This window comes from Delphinus delphis, chromosome 5 (assembly GCF_949987515.2).
Source record: "Delphinus delphis chromosome 5, mDelDel1.2, whole genome shotgun sequence".
In the NCBI taxonomy this organism is placed as follows: Eukaryota; Metazoa; Chordata; class Mammalia; order Artiodactyla; family Delphinidae; genus Delphinus; species Delphinus delphis.
The window spans coordinates 4,945,953-4,963,748 of NC_082687.1; the positions used below are offsets into that span (position 1 = coordinate 4,945,953).

General features: G+C 34.4%; 2 protein-coding genes across 5 annotated transcripts in view; one reads left to right on the plus strand and one right to left on the minus strand.

Annotated features, from left to right (window-relative positions):
* Positions 1-17,796, minus strand: part of FSTL5 (follistatin like 5) — a 620,880-nt gene that overhangs the window by 312,687 nt on the left and 290,397 nt on the right. For all 3 annotated transcript variants that reach the window (XM_060011592.1, XM_060011591.1, XM_060011589.1), the window contains exon 4: positions 7,830-8,026. In XM_060011592.1, coding sequence (XP_059867575.1) covers positions 7,830-8,026 — 197 coding nt within the window. The remainder of the gene's footprint in view (positions 1-7,829; positions 8,027-17,796) is intronic.
* Positions 15,207-16,035, plus strand: LOC132425270 (AP-3 complex subunit sigma-1-like). 2 transcript variants are annotated; one of them, XM_060011588.1, is made up of 2 exons: positions 15,207-15,376; positions 15,602-16,035. In XM_060011588.1, exons 1-2 carry the CDS (start codon positions 15,229-15,231, stop codon positions 16,033-16,035), a joined length of 582 nt encoding a protein of 193 aa, XP_059867571.1. In that variant the 5' UTR covers positions 15,207-15,228. The 2 variants fall into 2 exon arrangements, with proteins under 2 accessions (XP_059867571.1, XP_059867570.1); XM_060011587.1 differs by having other exon boundaries at positions 15,217-15,298; positions 15,728-16,035.

Below are 17,796 nucleotides of genomic sequence, written 5' to 3' on the forward strand. Positions count from 1 at the left end.
TCTGCTGCCTTATTTTGTATACCTGACAGGTTTATGGGGTTTGTAAATGCTGAATAGGATTAATTACCATGGCACTCCCAGACAGCCCTCACTTATCTCCTTCTCTACCCAAACAAAGGCTTATTTATTTGCATTTAGTTTGTTTCCACTAAAATAGCATTTTATCTATGGGATAAAACAATTCTTACCAATCTCATTATACATAAATATGTTGACTAGCTACAAGAACCCTTTTAAAAATCTTTAAAACTGTAATAGGCTTAACAACTCAAAATAAAGACTAACTGTCCATTCCCTATGTAATAGTTTTAATAAATTTTAAAGAAAATGGATATGTACAAAGTCTGCAAAGACATCAGCACCATGCCTATCCTGTTAGCTTAAAAATATCTAGCGTTATTTATTCTTGCTTTTTTATTTAATTTTGTAAATGAATTCACATATGGTAGTCATTGAGCAAATGGCTCTTTAAGTCAAATATATATAACGTAATAATCTAAATCCTGAGAACAAGTAGTTCCTTTTGTTATTTTAATAAACAGTTGTCATGTGTGCACATTAAGGAAATATTTCATTCTAATATGTATTCCTAATGTGAATCAGCTTATTAAGATGACAGAATCTAAATGAAGAAAAAAGCTAAATCAATATACTCAATACAGCTGCTAATTTAAACTCAGACTCACAAGGGAATGACTTTGCATACTTAAACTCCATGGGTGGTTATTTTATGAAATGGGGAGAAGGCTGAGGAACACATTTGCCAAGCCATTAGCACCATTTCACTTCAAGAACTCTACGTTGGCTGCTCTTAAATTAAGCAAGGAGAATTTTAGGCTGAGGTTGGCTCTAATGCCTTGGCACATACAATACAACCAACCCCTAAACCTGTAAATGCCTCAAGGTTATGAAATCAAAACCTAAGGACAACCAGTCACAAACAACTAGGCTTTAATCTGTAGCCAATTAGTACTTTTCTTACTTTGCTTTCACCTTCTCTCTGTAAAAGTTTTCCCTAGCTCCCCTCCGCAGAATGCTTCTAACAACTTTTGGTATGGCGCTGCCACATTTGAATGGATTTTTGCTCAGATAAACTCAACATTTTAATATGTTTCAGTTTATCTTTTAACATTGCTAATAAACTCAAGGGTGCCATTCTGCTGAGTGAAGTCTGCGTATGTATCCCCTCATTTTACTCTGAGGAACCATGATGCAAGAAGTAGTTGTCCTTTCTCTAAGGGACAATTTATACAAATTCCCTTGTGCTTCTAACCCTGGTTAACCTCTGTGACCCTATAAAATCCAGGTCTCCCCATATTGCTCTGCACACTTCCCAATCTGACCTAATCTCATTTCCTTTCCAACTCAAACCCATCATAGTATCCTCTGTAAATCCTGCTCTCTGATCAGAAAATTCTCTTTTGGCTTCTATTTTTATGAAAACATGTTCTTCACCATACTGACTTTAAGAAAATCTGGCTACCCCTTAAGAAAACCAGTTGTCCAATAATTTTAACAATTGGAGACTAATTTTTTTCTCATGTCTATTCTACCTCAATGGAAGGAAGATGATCAAAAATTAAATGCTTCCCTATTGGCACTTCTGGATTTCTTCCTCCTCCCAAATGAGTTTTCTTTCATCAGATAGATAGATAGATAGATAGATAGGCAGATGGATGGATGATAAATAGAAGCTACTCCTTTGAATGTCAGGTCATTCAGTTACATAATTCTTTCCTATTCTCTCCCCATAATTCACCAATGATTTACCCCTCAATTCACAATATTTCTGTCTACCTTAACTCTTTATCAATATCCCCAGAAACTTCAAAATGCATATGAATAAACCACCAGGAAGAGTTCTATGCTTCTTTTCATAGCAAATGATCATTAACCTTCTCTCTTCCAATGAACTTTTCCTACATACCAGCCTGCCAAAAGGGATGTGATCATACCTTAGGTCACTTCATCCTGAAATCCTCATTTCAAGCATTACAGGTCTATTTTGGAATAACATATGTTCTTAAAACCATAAATGTGTTACTGTGTAGCTGAGCGCCTGACCATACTAGTCACATACACAATATTAGGGGAGAAACCCTGTTTGTTATTATGTTTCAAATAAAGACTATACTTTACATTTGTTAAGGCTTTTTCAGTGAGCTATTATCCTATGAGACATACATTTGAATATTAAGCAAATTTGCAGCATATTGCTACAAGGACAATTTTCACTGAAGCAAGCATTAGTAAAGCTCAGATTTCACCATAGACCCAAAGAGAGCCCTGAATTCTTGCTGTTGGAGAAGGCAATTTAAGAGAAGCAGGAGAGAGATACAGGTAATAGAGATGAACCTCAGACACTTGTTTAGATTTGGGGAATGGAACTAAGAGAGAACACCAAACAAGCAAAGTTTCACACCGTCAGCCTGGTCTTTGGAAAGAGCCAGAAAATTTGATTTCGCCTTTAGTGCATAAAACCGGTTACTGGCTGAGACCACTCAGTACTACCACCTCATTCTGAATAGGACCCAGGCAGTATAGCACAGATTTAAGAAAAGATACAGGGCTGCCTAGACCAAAGTAAATTAAATGTCCATTTACCCGTTGTCAATAAAGAGAGAAGAGACATCTTAAAACAAAAATGCTCAACAAATACTTTAAATGTGATTGAAATATTACCTTTGTCATACAGTAATTAAGACACGTATATGGGAGAGGAGAGAGTGATGAACTGTTCTGTTCCTGTAAAAATGCTCCCACACTCTCCCCTGTCATCCAACCCCATGTCCCTCAGGAAGGCAAAAATCCTCACCAAGGGGGAAAATGGACATCATACACACTTGAGGAAAGAGAGAGAGGTGGGATTTTGCTTGGTTCTGAGGGTATAAAAAATAAGGCAGAAGACAGAAGATAAGAATTTCTACTAGTCTCAGGGATTGAAGACTTATTTGCCAAAGGAAAGACTGTGCCAGATATGGCTTTATTTCTTTTTTAACATCTTTATTGGAGTACAATTGCTTTACAATGGTGTGTTAGTTTCTGCTGTATAATAAAGTGAATCAGCTATATGTATACATATATCCCCATATCTCCTCCCTCTTGCACAGATCGGTTTTTGATGTTGGTGTTATTATATTCTATAACTTGCCATTAGTTTTTAAAAAAGGCACATAGATGTTGGCAACTATTGAAAGTGAAGTATTTGGTTATACACATTTAGGGGGAGAATATAAATAAAACAGAACTATATTGTTTTGAGTGATAAGGAATTTGGAGCCCCAGGGAAAATTAAGGAGTTGAAACTGAGAGATAGACTTGGGTCCTGCATCTGTGGTACAGAAAATGCAAGGCATGATCTGGACAGAGCACAAAGAAAGGAAAAGTGTACAAAGTGCTTCATCTAAACTGGATTTCAATGTGTGATTTGTGTAATATGGGATATAATCCCATCCTCTACCACCCTATACATCTTCAGTCATTCAACCAAGTACATATTGCTTTTTGCAAATGGATTGTGTGTGTGTGTGTAGCTCAAAAAGAAATGCAAAGGGAATGACAGACATCTGGATTATAGAAACGTAATAGTATTATTACAATTACTACTACTATTATCATTACTCAGTTACTGTACTATACTAACTGAGGACTTATATATTTTTAAAATATTTAAATTGTAAAATATAGTCAATTAAAGCATATTGTTTCTTTCATAACACATCTATGTCTGTCTTAATCAAGATATTGCTTTCAATTATTTCTTATAACTTGGCTTTATGGGCAAGAAAAAACTGCACAAAACTAGGTATTTTACAGTTTGACAGGTAAGGATATTTTAGTATAATATATATCAGCATCTTAAAAACAAAATATATATGATACTTATTTAAAGTTTAGTTCAATTTAACATCATATCTGTAAAGACAGGGGCACTATATACTCTGGAGAAAAATGCCCAACACCACAGTGGTTGCAGAATGATGCCATGTACTTGTCTCTAGCCTAGAACTCAGGATTTAACAACATTCATACTAGCTACGTGAGATAAGCAGATGAGTACTTCAAATGATGTGAGCAAAATAAATAATGAATAAATAAATAAAACATGCTACCATTTATTTTTCCTAATTTCTTGGAATAACCAAACTATTTTTCTTCTTTTGTAAGAAACATTTTTTCATTGTGAAAATTGGTATTAAAATGCTTGCATATTTAATAACGTGTACATAGATTTCTGGGTTATAATGGCCGATTTGTTCTCACCTATCAGCTGATTGTAAACATTAAAAAATGCAGGGCTTCCCTGGTGGCGTAGTGGTTGAGAATCTGCCTGCCAATGCAGGGGACATGGGCTCAAGCCCTGGTCTGGGAAGATCCCACATGCTGCGGAGCAACTGGGCCCGTGAGCCACAATTACTGAGCCTGTGCTCCGCAACAACAGAGGCCGCGATAGTGAGAGGCGTGCGCACCATGATGAAGAGTGGCCCCCGCTTGCCACAACTAGAGAAAGCCCATGCACAGAAACGAAGACCCAACACAGCCATAAATAAATAAATAAATACATTTTAAAAAAATGCAAAGGATGAACTGGATGGAAATATTGATCAGTTGCTCATCCACTAACTCAAGCATGTGTGCCCTCTTTATATTTCCATTATCCTCCACGGTATGCACAGGAAACTTAGATTGGAAAATTTAATTAGAGCTAACAATTACATCATGTTTTCTATGTGCTAGTTATGTTTCTAAGAAGTCTACATTTTCAAAATAATATCAATATCACATCCAGCTTACATACTAGGTGTTATTATCATTGTTGATATGTAGAAAGGGAAGTTGGGACACAGAGAGTTTGGGTCATTTGCTAAAGGTTGCACAGGAATTAAGTAGTAGATATGAGTCCAGGTTCTATAATCAAAGTTCTTAAACTGTGATACTATAGATCTTACCCCCTTTAACTATTGCTTTCTATTATCTCTTTCTTCTCTCAACTACCTCTAGTTTCTAATTTACTTGAAAATCTGCAAGACAAGCTTTAGAATATATATTCATTATGTGGAGTATGAACAGAACACGGGCAGCCAGCTTTTATGCTGAATTTATAAAACCTCAAAGCCAAATTACGTTCATTAATTTTTACTTGCCATTGGCAGTATCTTGGAATTACAGATTACATTTCTGCTAATAATAGCTTGTAAATTATTAGCAGACACCATTAAGATCCTTTTCCCTTTTACTCTTTTAATTTAAATTATTTTGAAACTTGATATTAAATGAGGATATTATATGTTTCCAAGCTGATTTTTAAAGTCATATACATTATTGACTTTAATATTATAATACTTGGAATACAAGTTCTTTAAAAGCACCTGTAACCTAAAAAGACACAAGTCAAAAACAATATTTATGCTCGTAAGAGCTAGAAATGTATTATATCTTTTCCACGGCGTCAGTTACAACCTTCTGGTTTTTTCACAGCTGATTGCTGACAGATGAGACGCTAACATTTCCACTCTATAAAGCTGAAGGAAGGACTGGGGCATGTCTTCAGGGGTTAGTAAGTATTACCTCCCCAGATCCTTCCTTGCCTGTACCTTGTGGATGGTCAACATATAAACAGGATTCTGAAGATCCTTTCTGCTCTCACATGATAACTTTCAGATGAATTGGAAGGGCACTTTTCAGATGTAAAAGCAAATCCAAATCAAAGGTAACAGGAAAAACAAAACTAAACGTTGTAGCAGATGACTTTATTATGGGTTGTGCTCTGTCCTCCCCAAAGATATGTTCAAGTCTTAACCCTGAGGACTTCAGAATGTAAACTTTTTTGGAAATAGGGTCATTGAAGATGTAATTAGATACTGTAAGATGTGGTCCTGCTAGAGTAGGGTGGACCTTCAGTCCAATATGACTGGTATCTTTGAAGAAGGGACAAAATGATGCGAAAACAAATACACAGAGAGAAGCTATTTGACTGCAGAGGAAGGGACTAGAGTGATGCACCTACAAGCCAAGGAATGCCTGGCACTACCGGAAGCTGAAAGAGGCAAGAAAAGACTCTCCCCCGCAAGAGGCTTCAGATAGAGCATAGCCCTGCCAACACCTCCACCTCAGACGCTGAGCCTCCAGAACTGACAGAGAGGTTGTCTGAGCCACCCAGTTTGCGGTACTTTGTTATGGCCACCCTAGGAAACTAATATAAACTTGGATGTAGCAGAAACTTGAAACAATTATAGGTGAGTGATGTCAATGTCATTTTCCAGTGATGAGCAATTTTCTCTTTGGACTCAGAAGTGGGTCCTAGATTTGGTCAGATCATGTGTCACACCCAACCACTGGTTAAAGTAGTGTAGACATGTTAATGAAAACTAAAAACTATTATAAAATTAAAAAGAAACAAAACCAAAAACACAATATATTTGAATATGTCAGACATGCATAGATCCAAGTGACATGCCTTAATTATAAATTCATTTTAAGTGAATTACGTCATTACTAGAAATGTAAAATTCTAAAGAGTTTCATTCTTGAAAAATAAATTATGACATGTATGACAACATGAATATCTTAATTAAAAGTTGTCTAACTTTACCTTAAAATTCCAGAGTTTCATTCCTTGAATCCCAGGGCCTGGGACTTAGTAACTACTCATTAAATGTAAGCTGAATTAAAGAAGATAATGAAAACGGTGTGTTTTTTAATTACCTAGAATGACAAGTCAATTTGCTCACAAGGTCACTTTGACATGAAGTCTCTAAACTAAGTTACACTATCCTAAAACTTGAAATACTTGCATAATAAGACCGATATTCCACATTGTTGGATTTTTTTAAGTAAGCCATAAAATTAAATATGAAATGTGAATGGCATGATGTTGTGGAAATAGACAATTGAATTTTTTTTTTGAAAACTATATTTCCTGTTAAGCACAGCAGCAAAATCCACCTTAAGATCCACTATAGGAATTATCATGGACTCAGCAACACTCCTCAGGGCTATCACCAATTTCCTAGTCGCCCTGGAGTGGCTTATTCTCTCCTTTGCTCCCTAAAAACCTATATATATTTGTGGAGAAATTTTATGTCCATCATTTTACATTTCCATCACTATACACAAGTAATTTAGGTTCTTAAATCTGGGTATTTCAGTTTCCTTCAGCAGTCTGTCTCAGTAACACACACATTAAAATATTTCTAATTTTCCAAAATGGCTCACATAAAGACCTTTTGTCTATTAAAATATTCTCTTCTCTTTAATAACAATTTGTCTATATGTATCATTTTGGTGGCAATTTTCAAAGAAATGAAATTTAATAATGTTGACATAATATTAAAATCAGATTTAATATACCTGATCTTTGATAATTAAAAAGGTACTGGAGTAGGTCAATAATTGAATACCTTCTTAAATCACTTATTTACAATATGTTATAGATGTACTCAATTGCTGTTCAGTAATGCTCTTGAATACCAGATAAACAAGCTTCCATTGACTGACAGAAAATTAAACATTACAAAAGCTCCAGAATATATCTGGAGATATTTTATAAATTCTATAAGAGAGAACTGGCAATTCCTTTAGGTATTTAAGGTATAGAAACCAGTCAAAAGTAGGTTATCTCTTTTAAATTGTACAACATCATATAAATGTTACTTAAAATTAATACTGCTGATAGAGTAGTCAAACTTTTCTCTTAAAAATATTTTATGTCTATAGTCAAATTATATGAATAAAAATATTTTTATTTATATAGCATAAATTCACACAAATGTAAATATATTGCATATGCTATACTTAAATTAGCTTGTTAATTTAGTCATTAATCCTACCTGAGTTAGTTCATTGATATCTACAAGTCCATTACTGTCGGCATCAAAATATTTAAACATTTGATCCACCAGCAACTTCTTCCGAAATACGTCATCACCGTTAGGGTTTTCATTGTCTTGTGTAACATATTTTTGATTTTGTAAATCTAAAAGCATGCTTTTCATCTTGCTGTATTCAGTGGCCTCGCAGTTATCTCCTGTAACAAAAGAACTAAGTTATTTTCAAAACAATATTATTAGAAAGGAATCATTTATTTTATTAATGTTTTAAGCTGATATCTAGTAGCATACTTTGTACATAATATTTATGTTTCTACTTGCATACTTTACTACTTGTACAAGGAAAAAAGAATGGGCTATTTACATGAGAGGATAGAAAATTTTCATTAGTATCAAATCCAATAACAACACAAATACTGTGTGTTTTCTCGATGACAAAGTCATTGATTCTATGAATGTACATAGAAAAACATGATAGCTTCAATTGGCTCCAATGTTTAAATACACTACCTTAGTTTAACTCCTCACTATACATGTCTACAGTGATAATTTCACAGCTTTTGAACATGAGGTTCAGGGAGATGAAATGGCTCACCCAAACAAAGGGTTAGATTGTGCTGGATTTTGTGCTTAAACTGATATATATATCTGGCTCCAAAAGAGTATAGTAAGTTTTAAATTGGAAATATATATATTTTTTACATTTGGATTTGTTTTGAAGAAGTTTGTGTGTATTTACATTTTTTCTTGATTCTATTTTTTTTATTTTGTTTTGCGGTACGCGGGCCTCTCACTGTTGGGGCCTCTCCCGTTGCGGACCACAGGCTCCGGACGCGCAGGCTCAGCGGCCATGGCTCACGGGCCCAGCCGCTCCGCGGCATGTGGGATCTTCCCGGACCGGGGCACGAACCCGTGTCCCCTGCATCGGCAGGCGGACCCTCAACCACTGCGCCACCAGGGAAGCCCTCTTGATTCTATTTTTAATGATGCTAAGCTCATATTTGTTTTCTTACAAAAGTTTATTTATTTACTTATTTTTCTGATATTCATCTATTTCTCCGTTTAGAGTCTTGGTGTATAATATGAAATATGTTTCCATTTTGTATCTTGAAGTCTTAACCTGTCAATTTCATTTCCACAGCTAAAGTATGAGCTTACTGAAGTAACAACACATTACAGATTTTCAGTATCTCCCATAAAATAACCAGCAGAACACTGGGAACTTCACAGTTAATGGAAATTGTTGCTTGGCTTAATATCTTCAAAAATAACTGCAATTGCTCTAATATCTTGACATCATTATTTTACAAAGGATTTTTCTTACAACAGTCTCCATGCTGATGTCTTTATAACACATTGAAATGAAATGTGCTTACTATTGATAGCAAATGTGATATAAAATGTATACAGAAAATACAATGTGTAATGTAATTTATTAATGAAAAAGTAGGCATTATATTAGCTGAGAATTTTCACAATATATTTTTTAGGAAAAAACCTAGCCTTATAGTTGTAGTTCATTTCGACAATTAAGCTGTGACAGAGTCTACAATATTTCTAAAGATTTTAAAATATATGTCTGAGAAGCATGGGGTTGGGTCTCATTCCTTTTCCTGACAAGATGGAAAACAATCTCTTCCAGAGAGATGAGAGACTATCTTGTTTTTCAAAGACAGTGAAATGGCTTCTGTTTTTCAGCAATTTTAGTGTTTAGTAATCCTGTCAAGAACTTCATTTTTTACAAGATGTAAACTTTGTACCACAAATTAAGTGAATTTTGCACTATTCTGTTCTCAGTAAAGAATAATAATATGTTTTCATAATAGAACAGAAATCACTGACAAAAGGGAAAAGTAATCAAGTCCAGAGGGATAGGTAACAATTTTGGTGTCTGTGAAAGATGCATAAAAGGAGACTTCAATTACTTGTGCGTGTGTGTGTGCAGCGGGAAGAGGGAGAAAACCATTCCAACAGCCCTCCCTGGGATTTCTGTCTTTGACCTGGGACCTGCCTGTCCTTTCATTTGACTGATGGGAAGGAGGATGGAGTCTGGGGGAAGTGACCTGTGTCTATCCATGATGAGCAGGTGAGAACATGGGAAATAGAATTTAAGTGCTGAACACCTTTTAACTAATATTTGAAATTTGGTGTGAGGAGATACAATTTTAGGTTGTTACACTCTAATTTTGATCAAATCAAGTAATACAATCATCATCATGCTCTCTCTATAGATACTTTTTCCCAAATTGTAAATTCCCTGGCAAGTCCAGGTATTGAGGTAGTTGCTGGCAATCCAAAGAAAACAAAAATAAAAGCATTGCAGTTAAGGTATTCACATTCTATGGAAATGTGCAATAAACAGTCCTAAAATTATGTAACACTTTGTAGAATTTAAAGATTTTAAATAATCGCTGTTACAGATTTTTTTTAGTAATAAATAGATACATCTATTATTAATATATAGATTACCTGTAATGCAGACTTTCTATGTGCCAGGAACTTTTTATGTATTAAATCACTTAACTCTCATGACAATCCAACAAGAAAGACCTTATAATTACCATTATTTTACAGATGAAGAACTAAGACACAGAGATTAAATAACTTTATCAAAACTACAGAGCTAGAAAGGAGCACAGTGATTTTTACAGCCAGGCAACATCTCTTTTAGCCTTTATTCTCTACTTTTCTCATCTTCAGAACTGAGTTTAAAATCAACTTATACATGGATTCAGTAAATTTGTCCAAGGATTATTTGGAAAGTGAAAAACAAATATAATAATAAACTCCGGGCAATATCATTGCTTAAATTGCAGGTAGAGAAAAAAGAACTTGCAATGGGAGAGAGAGAAAAAGAAAAGAAGTATCTGAGAAATAGCAAGAAAACTATAAGTACTGAAGAGGAAGCTAACAGGAAAAGAACTTTTCAAGAAAGAGGGTGTGATGAAAGGTTAAATGTTTCAGAGTAAAAATAAGATAAGAAATGAAACCTGCTCATTAGATTCCTTAAGTTGGAGGTAACTGATGACAATAAAGGGAAATTTTAGTGAATAAATGGAAAAGTCCTATTACAATAGGTTAAAATGAGTAAAAACAAAATGACGATTTGGAAATATTAAATGTTTACTACCCTTTTAATAAGGATCAATATAAGAAATAGAATTAATGAAAAAGAATAGATATTTAGAAATAAACATCAATGTATATTAAGAAATCATGGCCTCATCCAAGAATAATTTCAAGAAGGAAGTTAAGAAATTTTAGTTTGTTGATTTGTTTGCTTTGGTAGGATTCCTTTCTCAATACTTAATCAACCCATGGTGTTAGGAAAAGAAATCTGACACCTGCTGGCGTTAGGCAGCGAAAGGAAAGAGAACTTCTGGACTCACTTGGTGCTCTTGGAGACCAGTAAGAGATCACCTCTGCTGTGCCTGTTCTAGACACTGAGGACAAGATGAATGAGGTCGCCACCTGATGGTACCTATACCATCCTCCTGCCTATGAATGCAGATTCCAGGGCTGTGCTGACTCTGGACTCAGAGTGATTCTAGGAAAGTTAAAATCCACCAGGTCTTGTGGGGCCTGGAAGAAAGCAGAATCTCTGACTTTCTTTTTTTTTTTTTTAACTTTTTTTCTCATTTAAGTAATAGATTCATAATTTTATTCCAACTAAACTATTTTGTGAAACAAAAAACATGCTTGATAATGCCACATGGCCAAAACATGCATGATATTTCTGTATTCTTATTATGTGCACAAGTTCTCACTTGTTTTTTCTAATTAATTTTTATCGGAGTATACTTGATTTATAATGTTGTGTTAGTTTCTGCTGTACAGCAAAGTGAATCAGTCATACATATATACATACCCGCTCTTTTTTAGATTCTGTTCCCATATAGGTCATTACAGAGTATTGAGTAGAGTTCCTCATGCTGTACAGCAGTTATTGTTGGTTACCTATTTTATATATAGCAGTGTGTGTATGTCAATCCCAATCTCCCAATTTATCCCTCCCCCCTCCCCCGCTTTCCCCCTTGGTAACCATAAGTTTGTTTTCTACATCTGTGACCCTGTTTCTGTTTTGTAAATAGGTTCATGTGTACCCTTTTTTAGATTCCACATGTAAGTGATATCCTGTGAGATTTGTGTTTCTCATTCTGACTCTGACTTTCAAATGGTCGAACCTGTGTATTGGCAAGGCTTCTCCAAGACTCTACTGAACTGAGGATAATTACATTTTATATATCTGATAGTACCACCATCAGTTTTGAGTACATGATAAGTGCTCAAAATTATAGATTCTATCAATTATGCTTAACACTACTTTTTCAAAGCCTGTAATTTGTTCTTATCTCTTTGAAATTACACTTTTATCCTTCCCTTCCATCCATCATTAAGAAGTACCAATTCCTTTCAACATAAAAATAATCAAATCTAAGTATATAAGAATATTACTTGCCTCTTTTTAGCATTTATATTTCAAATTTGATTAATATGATCCTAATATAAGCTGAAATATTAGAAATTAAAAGGATACAAATTAAATGTTTTTATTTTAGCATCAATTCTTTTCATGTATTAGAATGCATACTAGAATTGTTTTTTCATCAAACTATTAAACAATTGCTAAAAGAAAACTTTTACACCTTTTTCATATGTAAACAGTTTTTAAAATGTAAATATTTTCTAAAATGTGTTTTAGAAAAATACTTTGCATTTATAACATAAGGAATGTATGAAAACTTTAGTATGTTGATTTAATATGCATCTATGAATAAATTCAACATGGAAAACTATTACATTTAAATTCATTTTTAAATTCATTGTTAAACTGTGTGTTTGAAGGAATTAAAATTATCTTGGTTAAAAGTAGTCTGAACAAAATTAAAATAAACTTTAACGAGTATCTACTAAAATATGGAAAATCTAATGGTGTAAATTGTTTTATATTACATAAACTTTACTTAAAAGTTCTTATTAAAACATGTTTACAGTTACACATAAGATTAATGTAAAACTGTTATGTTTCAGATACTAGTCTAATTCTGGAAATTTACTAATACAAGCACACCTACACATACCACTTCACAACTTTCTACATTTGAAGAGCCATGATTTCCTCATGGAGAGGGAATTTTTTTTTAAACAATAGACTTTACTTTTCAGAGCAGTTTTATTTTCATAGAAAAATTGAGCAGAAAATACAGATTTTCCATGTACCCTTTGCCCCCCCAATATGCACAGACTCCCCCACTATCAACTTCCCCACAAAAATTGATGAACTTACAGTGACGTCATTGTCACAAAAACCCCTATATTAGAGTTCATTAGTACATAGGGTTCTTGGTGTTATACACTCCATGGGTCTTAATAAATGTATAATGACATGTGTGTACCTGTATCTACAGAGTAGTTTCACTGCCCTAAAGATCCTCTGTGCTCTCTGCCTATTCATCTCTCCATCCTCCTTAACCCCTGAGAAACACTGACCTTTTTACTGTCTCCATAGTTTTGCCTTTTCCAGACTGTCATAGATTTGGAATTATATACAATATGTAGACTTCTCAGATTGGCTTCTGAGAAGTCAATGCATTTAAGATTCCTTTGTGTCATGGCTTGTTAGCTCATTTCTTTTTATCACTGAATAACATTCCACTGTCTGCATGGACCACAGTTTATTTATCCACTTAACCTACTGAAGGACATCTTTATTGCTTCCAAGTTTTGGCAATTTTGAGTAAAGCTGCTGTAAACATCCATGTTTAGGTATCTGTGTGGACTTACATTTTCAAATCCTTATCCTAAGGAGCATAATTACTGGATTGTATGTAAGATTATGTTTAGTTGTGTACAAAATCACCAAACTGTCTTCCAAAATGGCTGTACCAGTTTGCATTCTCATCGGCAATGGATGAGAGTTCCTGTTGCTCCAAACCCTCACCAGCACTTGGTGTTGTCAGTGTTTTGGACTCACCATTACAATAGGTGTGTAGTTGCGTCACGTTGTCTTACAGGGAATTTTTTAAATGAATGAGGGACTATATTTTACAAGAGACATTGGTTCCATAACCTTTCCCCCACTCTCTGCACACACACAATGTGATTTGGCTTAATTTAACATCTCCTTAAACGTTGTTGACTAGTTAAGTGAAAATGATTAAAAACACAATTAATTCAATTGACATGCTTACTGATTAATTTTGGGAATTACTCTTACTGGAAATAAAAGGAAAGTATTGTGAGTTAAATATTAATTCTCCAAACACTTTGTTCCTTATGATGTAACTTTTTTCAATTATATGCCACATGGTCATTGACAACTGCCTACATCTATACAAGCAGTATTAAAAAGGGGTTTGATTTTCTAGCTTGGCAAATGTGGTATTATAATTTAATAAAGGTGTTCTAGTAACCAGGCCACTTTGCTCTCTTTACCCTGAAAGAACATTAATTAAAATGCTTTTGAGGGACGAGATTAGGCATCCCATGCTCTGTTTTCAATTATATTCTTCAAAGGTGACACACTTTGGAGCAAGTAGGCAGCTTAGCTCTTACTATCCCCACCCTCTCTCATCACCCTCACAAACAGAATCACATATTATAAAGTAAAGATGCAGAGAATGCTGGCAGAAAACACAACAAAATAAAACAGAGCACAATACAATGATGATGGCTATCTAGAATGCTTGGGAACCTTAGTGAAAAATGTATATTTATCTTACCTGAAATAAATACAACTTGTAATAAAATTATCACAATTGCTCAGTGTGTGATTTTAATGTTTAGTGAATTAACAGTCTTTTAAGTCATTATCTTTATAGTTAAAACCAAGAAAATACAGTATGCTTCATATGAAAAGGCATACCTCCTATAAAATACGTGAGAAGTAGCTAATGATGTCAAACAGTTTATGAAATAAGTTTTTCCTAATTAATTATTGTTTGTTTTCTGGCAACCTTTCTACAAATATTTTGTACACAATATGAAGGACTTTCATCTTTTCACATTTTTGCAATTGCTGTTAAAGTATGAGTGCATGTTGCCTTAAAAATTATACTACACAGTTCTTACAGGTCTCATTGTGGTAGTCTGTGTTTTATAGAAGTTTTAAATTTTGATTTATATTATCTGGATTTATAATATTTCAAGGAGTAAAGATATATAAAGGATATTCTTGAATTTTTAAAAAATTTGATGAAAGTAATTTAAAAAAGTAATCAGGTTACGAAAAAGTGTCTATCCCTTAATCAAGTAGAGTCAAAACTAAGAGTCGGCGCGCGCGTGTGCGGGAGGGGGCGGGTGGGGAAGGATCGCCAGCGAGATCCCGAGGCTAGGCTCGTGTGCCCGCCCCCTCCCCCATCCTGGCCCCCAGCTCCCACCGGGTCGGCCCGGCTCAGCCATGATCAAGGCGATCCTCATCTTTAACAACCACGGGAAGCCGCGGCTCTCCAAGTTCTACCAGCCCTACAGTGAAGATACACAACAGCAAATCATCAGGGAGACATTCCATTTGGTATCTAAGAGAGATGAAAATGTTTGTAATCTCCTAGAAGAAGGATTATTAATTGGAGGATCTGACAACAAACTGATTTATTGACATTATGCAACATTATATTTTGTCTTCTGTGTGGATTCTTCAGAAAGTGAACTTGACATTTTAGATCTAATTCAAGTATTTGTGGAAACATTAGACAAGTGTTTTGAAAACGTCTGTGAACTGAATTTAATTTTCCATGTAGACAAGGTTCACAATATTCTTGCAGAAATGGTGATAGAAGGAGGATTATTAATTGGAGGATCTGACAACAAACTGATTTATAGACATTATGCAACATTATATTTTGTCTTCTGTGTGGATTCTTCAGAAAGTGAACTTGACATTTTAGATCTAATTCAAGTATTTGTGGAAACATTAGACAAGTGTTTTGAAAACGTCTGTGAACTGGATTTAATTTTCCATGTAGACAAGGTTCACAATATTCTTGCAGAAATGGTGATGGGGGGAATGGTATTGGAGACCAACGTGAATGAGATTGTTACACAAATTGATGCACAAAATAAACTGGAGAAATCTGAGGCTGGCTTAGCGGGAGCTCCAGCCCATGCTGTATCAGCTGTAAAGAATATGAATCTTCCTGAGATCCCAAGAAATATTAACATTGGTGACATCAGTATAAAAGTGCCAAACCTGCCCTCTTTTAAATAAAAAAAATTTTAAAGGCCACTCCCAGGTAAAATCCGGGGGAAAAGTCATCTAAGTTTACCATGCAGCTGTTTACCAAAAATAGAGGAGGAGAGTCTTAACTTCTGCTCTTGGATTTAAGTCAAGGTACTGCATAGAAGTCATGTAAAATCAGTATGGAAGTTCATTGTTGCTTTTCTTGCTCAGTGATTTTGAAGAAATTGAGTAGTTACAGTGTGATTTTTTTCTTTATTCTCTAAACTGCATTCCTATGACCACCTAAGGCATGCCTCTACGTATTGGCTACCACAGTATTTTGAAAAGTGTTTGGGACATTTCTTTAAATTATGTATAACCCAAAATGTTCGTGTTTTGTATGGATCACAAATACAGCATTCCTTAATTCTTTCTGTTATTTGTCAGAATTGTTATTTAAAGAACGCAGTATGTATTGCATGAAAACATTATGACTTTTTCTCTTAGTTTAAATAAACTCCAAGGTAACTGGACTTCCAAAGCAAAAAACAAAAAAAACAACAAAAAAAACCTAAGACTCATGTAACTCCATTAAGAGCAGGACTCTTTGTACTTCTGAACACTAAATAATCTTGTCCAATAATTTTATCACAGTACCCAATATGTGGTTTTCAATGAAAATTGTATTGTTTGCATTGATCTTACAGAAGGTATGCTATTCATATCTGTGAAGCCATAGGCATATAATGATTTTAATCCAATATATACACAGCAATTATTGTGTGCTGGCACTGTTCTAAGTATTTTACAGACAGCTCATTTAATCTTTAAAATGATCCTGTGAGGTAAGTACAATTACTATACCATCTCCTTGAAACATAATAAGCCCAATAACAGGCTTGACATTTGACTTTACATGAAAGATTAAGACAATTCTGACCCAATAATTGTAAGCGCATCATACTAGTTAACTCAGACATTTCTCATGAGGTACACAGGACTCACAAGTTGCATCTATTTGTCTCTTGAGAAGATAGAGAAGCTTTAGTTATTCTTTCTTTTATGTTACTCTACAAATTTGTGTGAAATTCTGTCAAGAAGTTACAGTTTTCTGAGGACTGCCTGCATACACATATTCATGTATATGAATACACATATTCAATAATAAATCATGTGTCTTTTCTCTGCCACACTGAGAGAGAGAGAGGTCTTTTGGTTGGTAGGATTTTTAATTTCCCCAACAATCATTAGGAATGCTGCATAATATTGATAGAAATGACTCTCCAAGCCTGTCTAAACAACATAACTTCAAAAATATGAATCAAATGGAGATACTAACAGGCAAACTTGATAAACCACAATGATAGAGAAACACTGTCATACTTCTAGATGGGAAATGTAGATCAAGCAGCCATTAAGCATAGTGCCTTGGTATGGAGCAAACCCAGACATATACTCTTACAGGAATATAGTACTCTTCTATAAGCATCAGGTCTAAGGCTACATTTATATACAGTAGAAGATTGAGGTTGAGTTACTTTCTTCCTGAAGTTTATAGTTTGGTGTTAAGTTTCCAAGTTATGAGCATAAGCATATGTCTTTTTCTGGTCACTGAATATCTTATTCAGTCAAGAGTTCATATACGTCTTGTCTCAGAATATCTCAGTTACTCTTTGTCTTATTTATCATAGAAAAATACAAAAATGATAGTAAAAAACAGGATTTCTTCTATGGTTTCTACTTTATATATTTTCTATATAGCCTATTCATTATTTTCCATCAAGCAAACAAAAGAGATAATAGTCATGA

What these genes read in the sequence shown, in the direction of transcription:
- LOC132425270 (XM_060011588.1), top strand. Translation starts at nt 15,229, where the DNA reads ATGATCAAGGCGATCCTCATCTTTAACAACCACGGGAAGCCGCGGCTC. An exon ending in TGAAAATGTTTGTAATCTCC is followed by an intron (nt 15,377 to 15,601) that starts TAGAAGAAGGAT and finishes CAGAAATGGTGA; the next exon opens with TAGAAGGAGGATTATTAATT.